Here is a 10,541-nt window from a genome sequence, read left to right on the forward strand (position 1 = left end):
AGATGTCACCACCGTCAGGTTTTGTGACAAAAAACCCTCCAAATGCACCTCAGTGGAGGCTAGAGTATAAGGGTATATATAAGGATATTTGGGACACAATTATTACTAACATGTCTGGTAATGTTTCATTAACCAGCACAATTTAGTAAAATATGGAACAAGATGATGAGCGTAACAAAATCTGACGGTGGTGACATCTGACGGTGTGAGACAAAAAAACACTCTTTTACATATTATGCATTTTTTCCTCACATTAGCCACTTCGTTTCCGCTCTGTTTCTTAGGGGCTTCATGCCGCTTCTGAAAAAGTATATAGTATAATTAACATTAATGTAACATAATACTATTAAAACCCCGATGGTGTTGACAGTTTATGGTTGGGACAGTACCAGTGTCCAAACAAATTAACGAATTGAGAAGAAAATAGTAAACTTACAGGAGCTTCAGTGATGGTGAAGTATGCAGTAGAGCTAAAGGTTTGAAAAGGGCTCTTAAGTAATGACAATGACCATGTGCAAACCTGATTTTATTGTCTTTTAGAAAAAATCTGACGGTGGTGACTAATATGCTGGACACACTTTGAGCAATCAGAAAATAGTACTAAATATTGCTTTACACGCACTATGTGCATATCTGCAGAACCACTTCAATATGGACTTTCACATCATGGTGATATTATTCAATAATATCAGTGATTTTTACATTTTAAGTCAATTGAAATGATGACGTCTGTCCTTGGGACAGCTGTTTTTACAGGGTGTGGGCAGGTTTATAGCCATGAAAAGTAATAAAATTACACTTAAATATTTCAAACGACTGTACATTTGTGTAACAGACCCCTGGGTCTTTACCTGGATTCATTTTGTTCATGAAAATGTAGTTTATTTTCAACAGAATTGGCAGTTTATTGCTGAGACATGTTGTGCACTTTCTCAAGAATCAGTACTATTTGACCGACAATGTTTTTTGATATTTTGATCCGGGATATTTCTGGGAAAAAAATCAAATCGGGAAGAAATCTGGAAATGAGTCAAAATTAGGGAGTTTCCCGGGAAATTAGGGATGGTTGACAGGTATGATTCCCTCTTTTAACTTGTCTTACTGCAGGACGCTTAAGATGAAAAATAAGACACTTAACCACCTTTATAAACCCTGGCAAAAATAGTGGCATACCCCTTTAAAAGGGTTAAGAGATTTATTTGAAATCAGGTGGCTATTTGAGACAGGCGATTCATTCCATCTACACAAAACTTCACAAAAATAATTTCCCTAAATTGGGAAAATATGTTAATCAATTGGTTTGAACAATCCAGTGTGTTAAATGTCAGATTACACAGAAATTACAGTAGGCCTAGGTAACACATTCAGCCTTGACCAGCGAATTTTGAAGACTCGAAGAATATTCACGGGAAGTATTGAGGACATACTCATGATCATACTCATTTCCCTGTTAATGGCCAGTCAATTCCATGTTTTACAAAATATTCAAGAACATACGTAATTTACATTTCATTTACAAAATAGAAAGGTGACTAACAGTTACGCTGAGTTTCCACGCTTCAGAAGCACAATCTCTACAGAGCTCATATTCCAATTGTAGTTTTTTGACACATTGACCTTCATTCTAAAATGCTTCTATTAAACTACAACTTCCTGGTTTCACAAGCCCAGTTCTGTGCAGAGGTCGTACTCCAGCTGCTGGAGGAGCATGATGAAGGCCAGGCACGGGCGCTCCCCCTTGTTCCTCAGCATGTCCACCAGGCACATCACCTGATCCTGGGTCAGTGGATGAGACTTTAACACCTGAAATAGCATATAGGATACATTAGAGTTAGCTGATTCCAGATCAGTAGTCAACAGTAGCATGTCCACCAGGGTCCACCAGGCACGTCACCTGATCCTGGGTCAGTGGATGAGTCTTTAACACCTGTAATGGCGTATGTGATACAGGACAGTTAGCTGATTACAGATCAGTAGCTACTCAATAAAAACAGGCAGTGTTAATTCGACACTCAGAGAGTACTCTGGGACCAAATACACTCAAGAAGATGTTAAATTGACTCTGTAAGTGCTAGATTTACACTGCGTTTTTTACTGTGTACAGTAGTGTATCCACCAGGGTCTATCAGGCATGTCACCTGATCCTGGGTTAGTGGATGAGTTTTCAGGACCTGTAAAACTATATAGGATGGAGCACATTCCAGATCAGTAGCCTAGCGCAGGGGTTCCCAAACTTTACCATGCCAAGGCCCCCCATATACCGCTAGAATCCAGCCAAGCCCCCCCTGACATGAGCCGTGCCACACTATTTTTTCTGTGCAACCGCTTTCACAGCTCAATGAAATTGGTAAACTGAAATCGTTAACTACAAGCAGTACATCCACGGTCAGTATTGTATAGTGGTGTGGATCGGCACTGCCCTCACGATCGGATTCGGTCACGATTCGGGGGGTAGCGATTCTATTCGATTTGATTCTATGCGATCCGATCCGATTCAATTCTACAATACATTGCAATGCATTACATTTCTACTGAAAGCAAAGCAAATGTTTAATCAGTCATGATGAGGCAATACAAGTAGTCAGATACTGAGCAACAATTTATTGGCTGTTTTCTGTATCAGTCTGTATCAGTCTATCAGTCTTGCAATGTTTTGTAGTGCTTTTATTGAATTAACATTCATTTGCTCCCTGAAATATCCATGGAAGTAATTGAAACTTTAAAAAATTGCCGGATCGATTCTGGAACTTGCCGGATCGATTCTGGATTGTCCATGCCCCGCCTCAATTCGGATCGCTGAATCGATCATTGTTGACACCACTTGTATTGTACCAGGTTGCTGGGGCATACAAATTTCAAGTTTATTCAGCCATATCAACAGTACACAGTACCGTTGTTAGGAATGTTATTTGGGGTGCTCACACAACAATACAACTAAAGACACAAAACTAGGGAGGGGGCGGGGGGTATGAAAGAAAACAAGGGCTACATCAATAAATAAATAAACAGGGAATGACATACAAAAACATTGGAGATATTGAAAAGTGCAATGGAATATAAAAGTGCATGGTATGTACAGAATAGTAGTAGCCTAGCATTGTGCAAAGTAAACAAAGGTGGTAGGAAGACCAGGTAGTGAAGTAGCTGTAAAGTGCCAGCTAGTGCATATTGAAGTGGCGGATGGCTTGTGGGTAGGTACTGTCCCTGGAGCATGTGGTGTTGCTTGGGGGATACTGCCGTACCTTTACCCTAAAGGCAAGAGTGTGAATAGGTGGTGTGCTGGGTGTGTGGGGTCAGAGGTGATATTTTTGGCTTTCAAAAACAACAACACCCACCATGTCCCTCTCCCGTGGGTTGAGGATGGCGGGTCCTTCAGATGATGGTTTCTGCAGACCGTCGAGGAGAGATTTCAGGGTCGCGTCGCCGATACGGTTGATGAGCTCCACTCGAACCCGGAGCACTCGCTCTGAGGGAAGAGAAACATAGTAGGGTGACGGCAACTGATGACAAATTATTTGAAAGTGTTGTGCCATTTCCAGAATGTAATTGTTGCAATTGTGTTTAGTCACAGGGACGGACCACTACGGGCCTACCAGGGCCAGGCCCAGGGCACCAAGAGTGAAGGGAGGCCTTGCAGTATAGTAATACTGTAGATAGGGATGCACCGATACACATTTTTTCACTTCCGATCCGATCCTGATATCTAAATTTGGATATCTGCCGATACCGATACTACTCCGATCCAATACCAAAATCACATATATGCATGGGTTTCAACTTGAGGTAGGCCCACGTAGACTATTTGGTCAGAAAAGGGAGTCAGAAGAACAGGAAACCAATTAATAAGCAAAAAGTAACAAGTAAAAAAGTAACAATCCCATCCTGAAAACTAATATGCAAGTGTTATGATTTCAAATAAACATTGCACCTGACTCGATATCTGTATCAGGAAAATTCCGATATTTTGGGAAAATTCCGATCCGATCCGATCTTTGAAATATGTTGATATCTGAACCCGATACCGATACACCGATACCGATATCCCATCCCTAACTGTAAAGTATAGTAAAGTAGTGTAAAGTATACCCCCGCAGCCCCCGCAATTGATGTGAAAGTGTTGTGTTTTCAGTAGAGGTGAAAGTGTTGTGTTCTGAGGTGATTTGGTCCAGTATCAAGGGGGGATTTTCTAGGTTGAATTCCCTTTCACCTTCTGGTGAACAGCACTCTCTCTGTGAGACATTATTTTTTGGTACAATCCATTATTTAGTTATTTTATTTATTAAGCTCCCTTAATTGACCCTAACTTGTTGATTGATATCCCAATCAGTTTCATATTACTTTATTATAACAGTTATTATTATTATTATTATTATTATTATTATTATTATTATTATTATTATTATTATTATTATTATTATTAACAAGTGGTTTGAGACCATGGTTTATGGTGATATAACACTTTAAATAAACAATCACATAGCAGGGTGAAAGTAAACACTGCCGCCTTGTGGAAAATGTTTATAACTGCAATTGTCCTGTTAGTGTTATGCCAATAAAAAGTCTTCACAAGTGAAAGTGTCATGATTTTAGACTTGGATCTGCTCCGATATTGAATGTGTGATAGACAATTAGCCAATCAAGTGTCAGCTGCAACCAATGCTACCAGGGTTGCCAGACAAGACTGATGATTTCCAGCCCAAAAAATGCTCAAAACCCGCCTGAAAGCACTAAATCCCGCCCAATTTGACCTGAACTCTATTGATTTCTATGGCCAAAGACGTGTACCCACCCAAATGCCCTTTTTACAGACACATGCCCGTCCTAACTAGCCCAATTGGGCAGGAAACCGCCCAATCTGGCAACAATGAATGCTACAGCGACCAAGGAACCGTATTCTGGAAGGACTACAGGGTTTTCACACCTGGTCCCTTTCAGCCACCTTGAGGAATTCAGACCTTTGACTCAGCATTTAATGTGCATATTTGAACGCTTCGAAGTGTACCCAGACCCCTTGGAAGTGAACCATACTGACACCTTCATTGACGAGGTCACAGTATGGTTCGCTTATGGGTTCTGTTATGAGTAGGTGTAGTCACTTAAAGGTACACTGTGCAGGAAATGGTCAAAAAAGGTACTGCAACTATGCTGCTCATTGAAACTGGGCTGCCTATTGCCAAATTTGATCTTTACATGAAAGTTTACTAAGTAATAAACAAATATTTTCTAGCTTGGTCCAAGTAGAGTCATTTTTGCAGCTAAAAATGGCTATTTTTGGAAATTCAAAATGGCAGACCATGGAGAAGATCCCCCTTTTCATGTATGAAAAGTGCAATTTTTCCAGTCATAATAAATACTTAGAATTTGATGGTGGTGGTAAGTATTCATGAAAAAGGTAACATTAGTGAATGGGCAGCATGAATTCTGGAAATAAACAACTAAAAATCTCACACAGTGTCCCTTTAAGGAGGGCTCTATGAGGACCGGGTGTATCAAAAAGAAGACTGCCACCATAAAACCAAAAGGACCAGCCGGTTCTTTTTGTAATATGCTCACAATATGAACGAACACAGAACTGAGTCATTTTGCTGTCGGTTCACTTTTTAACCCAGGGGTGGGGAACCTTTTTCAAACTCATCCGAGGGCCATAAAAGTGCTCAGAGGGCCGTACTATGAGCACAAACCAGGATTTCCCCCTGCACTTTAGGCCTATATTGAAGGCAGCCACCTTTAAAACAGACCCCACCTTCTCTAGGTCCCCTGAATATAACTTAATTGTATTGCAAATGCATTTTGTAAGATTCCTTCACAAAATATGTCATATTTTATGTGAAGCTGCATAACATTAAAATTATATCGGGGGCACCCCTGAATTAAAGAGGACTGAGTTCGGTTCACTTATAGGGTGTGAAACTGCCCCTTGATCAGGCCCGTTGCGTTAAGGTACGCAATGTAGGCAGTTGCCTAGGGCCCCCGAGTAGGTGGGGCCCCCAAGGACGACAGGTTATGGACCCAACAGCAACGACGATTTGAAATAGCTTTATAATAAGGCAATGCCATCTTTATGAAGGGCTCTGCTGCGAGGGAAGCAACAGCGCCTCCCTAATGCCCCCTGCTTGAGGGGGCCCCCCTTCCAATAGGTTTGCATCAGCGACAGCGACGTGAAAATGTCAATTGCCAAAAGGTGCAACGGCAAATGTAGTCAAAGTACCCCCATCTCGAGGGGGCCCCTTTCCAATTTGTTCAACCGTCAAATCCAGCGCAAATACAAACTGGAGATGAAGTTACATAATCTCTCACTGGATGTTGCGCAGACGCCAGTTTATAGCCTATTTTTGGCTCAAGACAGTTGCTTTTAAAATAAAAGTTAATCTTGAAGGCGACATATTAGGCTACTCTCTGTACTGCAACCAAACTGTCCCAGGCCAGTTGACATCGCACAGACAGCGAGATGCTTCATTAGGCAACAGTGTTATGTTTTCAAAAACATCCGTGAAGGATTATCCATGTGCTGTAACAAGCACTGGGAAAACGTCGATTGTTCCATAACGCACCTTTTTTCGACACGGAACTGTTTTGAATGTGGACAAACGCAAGAAGAAACGAATGAACAATGTGCATATGCATATGCATATGACCAATATTTCGGATAACACGAGTCACACAAGTGCGCTGGGATAGCTAGCCTACATTGTAGCCCACTTTCTTGCTATTATATGGATTACACATTGGAATTTGGGACCATGATTCTGGAAACTTGTGGATTACAGTGAGAGGTTGGGATACATTCTGCGGTCAAGACAACTCAAGGTAAGGGCACCGGGGTATTGGTCCCCTATAATTGACACAGCTGTCAACCACGGAGTAACGTAGGTGGTTGTTCAGTGATCCTTGGTCGCTACAGAGTAGCCTATTTGTGTGTGCTGCGGTATTACTAACAACTTTGGATTGTATTTTCAAATGCGTGGTGGATGCAATACGAAAAAAAATCTCGTCGGGGAGACCCCCCCTGGCTTGGTTAGAATTCTTGCTACCAATATCACATCCCCCCAAACCCCCCACTGTGCCTGCTCATTCGTTTTTCAGCCTTGAGTTTCTGGACTAGGGCTATTGTTTATGGAGCACCCTTGGTTAGATTTTAAAAGTGGTTGGAAAGATTAGACCTTTCTTTATTTGTGATTGGCAATGCAGATCATGATTTTCGTGGTAGGGTCAAAAAATCTGATTGGGCCATATAGGCATACTCTCATGTGAGACAGGCCAGGTTAAACTGAACATTCAATTAGCCTACTTCATGAGCGGAGCCTACTGAATGGAATGGGCTATATTTGCCCAGGTCTTTCTTCATAAAGTTTCATAAAATGAACTGTAGGGACTAGTTATCATACTAGATTGCATTTCCTCACAGGAAATGCTGGTGTATGCTTGCTCTTTATGCATTCATTGCCCTGCCACAACACTGTCTATAAGGTGACTTCTTGTTTGTTCCATTAGATTTCTATGGTTTCTGTGACATTGTGTTGTAATGGTAGGCTATGTGACAATGACTGAAGTGCCATCCAAAAATTGTCTGGCCCCTCCGAAACCCGAAACAGAAGTTCTGGCGCCGTGGCTACCCTGTCAGGTACCCCCCCGCCCCCCCCCGCTTACAAAAACAAAAACCTAGGGCCCCGACAACCCCTTTGCCTAGGGCCCCCAAAATCCTAGAAACGGGCCTGCCCTTGATCATCAGCATTTCCATCCATTTGATTGGTTATCCAACGCTGCCCTATCAGTACTTCATCTGCCTTCGCAATGGAATTCTCTTTTCTGATTGGCTGATGGGGTGACTATTAACTTTGTTGAACCGGTCACTTCGTCGACCGTTATCCCTTACCTAAACACCGCCTTCACTAGAAGGTATGTCATTACACTGGCTTACCCTTAGTAAGATGTCCGCCGCCTTCACTACAAGGCATGTCAAATTACACTGGCTTGCCCTTCGTAAGATGGCCACCACCTTCACGACAAGGTGTTCCAAATGCCCTCTATGTTCTCTGTAGATATTTGCATTTCCATGCATTGGCTTACCTGTGGGTTTGAGTGAAGGGTCTGCAGGTCTCAGTTCTGCCTCCCCTGAATAGACAAATAGGTAATGACAAAGTTTCAAAATAGTAATGTCAAAGATTTTTAAGCTTGGGAAGACAATCACATCATATCATGTGGTTGTTTTTTGAACTAAAGGGTAACAGACATTTGAAAGGACCTATCATGATACTGCGTCCTTGCATCGCGATACAGTATTCTGACTACGTATCGTAATTAATCACAATTCAATTCAATATCGTCACAGCCCTAGTCAATTACACACTGCAATCTTAATTGAAGTAAAAAGCCACACAATGCAAAAAAATAATAAAAAATCGTAGCAATCTTTGTTTTTAGTTTCAAGTAAAACAAATCACCAAATAACTAGTACTTTTGAACCAGAACTTTTCTACACTTAACATTTTTAACCTAGTCAGAGGATGAGTGAAATAAATGTTTGGCAAAAGGGACTCATTAGATACAATCCAGTAGCCTCGCGAATGATTGGCTCCACTACGGTAGCCTGGACTTGCTTTTCTGTGGAGTGTCTGGAGCGGTAGGATTTTGATGTTTTTCTCTCTTTAGTGTCTGCACTGTCAGCCAGTATTACGTACAGCCTCACCACTCCCTATTTTACCCTGCAGTTCACCTAGTGGCCGCTGTCGAAAGAGCGCAGTCCATTGTTTCTGAATGGTGTCTGCACTCCCCCTAGAGTTCAGTACCACCCAGAAGAGTAATATCCTTAAAGCATCTCTGGTGTGTTTGAGTCAACGATGAGCACGGATTCATAAGGACGTCGATTCTGAACGGGTCAATACCAGTAAGTAAAAGCTGACATTCAGAACTTTTGTGTCATGCACACCATCGCTTCTTAAACCCAATTGTTGTTGTTAAACAATAAAAACGAGAACCTTTGGTTTGCTGTCCCAAAACTTAAGGAGGGGACTGTATATTTATTGTGGATTTCAATGGGGATAAAATGTGCCTTCTTTTCTGGAAATCCTCTACTTACATCGTTTCTGATCGGCCTCTCTCTTCCTCTCCTCTTCTCTCCTCCTCTCCTCTTCCCTCCTCCTGTCCTCCTCTCTTCTCTCCTCCTCTCTTCCCCTCTGCTCCTCTTTCTCTCGTTCTTCTTGGTCTCTGATTGGCTTGTAGAAGCACCGCTCGCACTTGTAGGCATTGTGATCGCCCACCTGGTGGAGAGAGAGAATAATGATAATCGACCTGCTCGAGTGTGGAGGTACAACAACAACAACAACAACAACAACAACAACAACAACAACAACAACAACAACAACAACGACGACGACGATGATGATGATGATGACGATGGTGATGATGATGATGATGATGATGATGATAATGATAATTGACCTGCTCGAGTGTGGAGGACCAAAAATTACAAAATTGGAAATTAATATTATTATAATCCAGGGGTGGGGAACCTTTTTCATCCAAGGGCCGTTCAAGTCCTCAGAGGTCCATACTATGAACACAAACCAAGATTTCCCCCTGCACTTTAGGCCTATATTGAAGGCAGTCCCCTGAATATAACTTAATTGTATTTATGCATTTTATAAGTTTCCTTTACAAAATATGTCATATTTCATGTGACCTAATATTAAAACTATATTGGGGGCCAGATTAAATGGCCTCAAGGGCCGCACACGAGACATAGGTTCCCCACCCCTGTTATACACATCATAACAACAACAACAACAACAACAACAACAACAACACTAATGACAATCAACTGGCCTTGTTGACAGATAGAAAATATGATATAATAATCAAAATCATAATTATAATCATAATCATAGTCATTATGAAAAAAGAATAAAAAAACATAAATTAAAATGTAGTAATATATAATATACACATTTTTGAAAAAAATGAAATAGAATACATAATGAAATTTAAAAAAATGATATAAGCATACATGTAAACATACGCATAAGCATACACACATATATATATAAGCATAAACATTATTTATAATTTATAGAATGCATATAAACAAAAATAAGCACATGAACAACAATAGCCTACCTCTCTGAAGTACTGTCCCCGGTTGTAAACATAGACGTCCATCCCGTGCATGTATTGTTTGTGGAAGTCATCGTGCCTCTTGCAGGGTGGCAGGACGCTGTTGCAGGTGACGCATCTCAGTCTGTCCCCCATGCTGCTCTCTTTAGGAGGCTGGCTAAACTGGCTCACCAGCCCGCCAAGGAAGTCCATCTTCTAGAAACTGTTTCAAAATAAAACACAGCACAAAATACAGTTATATTGAAGTACATATTGAAGTAAATAAAAGTGGTGGTTCATTAGTAATTTTTATTCTTTTTTTTTGTTATTATTTTTCATCTCGCGTGCCACTCTACTTAGGAGGCTGGTTAAACTGGCTCACCAGGCCCCTGAGGAAGTCCATCTTCTATAAACTGTTTCTGAAATAAAAATGGTGTTTATTTATTTATTTA

General features: G+C 41.1%; 1 protein-coding gene across 1 annotated transcript in view; it reads right to left on the reverse strand.

The window, feature by feature from the left end:
* Nucleotides 1-9,518, reverse strand: part of LOC134466188 (uncharacterized) — a 77,341-nt gene extending 67,823 nt beyond the window's left edge. The window contains exons 1-4 of the mRNA XM_063220086.1: nucleotides 9,510-9,518; nucleotides 9,077-9,257; nucleotides 8,068-8,112; nucleotides 3,336-3,466 (exon numbers count right to left, since the gene is read on the reverse strand). Coding sequence (XP_063076156.1) covers nucleotides 3,336-3,466; nucleotides 8,068-8,112; nucleotides 9,077-9,257; nucleotides 9,510-9,518 — 366 coding nt within the window. The remainder of the gene's footprint in view (nucleotides 1-3,335; nucleotides 3,467-8,067; nucleotides 8,113-9,076; nucleotides 9,258-9,509) is intronic.
* Nucleotides 9,519-10,541: the final 1,023 nt, after the last annotated feature.

Source organism: Engraulis encrasicolus, chromosome 16 (assembly GCF_034702125.1).
Source record: "Engraulis encrasicolus isolate BLACKSEA-1 chromosome 16, IST_EnEncr_1.0, whole genome shotgun sequence".
NCBI lineage: Eukaryota > Metazoa > Chordata > Actinopteri > Clupeiformes > Engraulidae > Engraulis > Engraulis encrasicolus.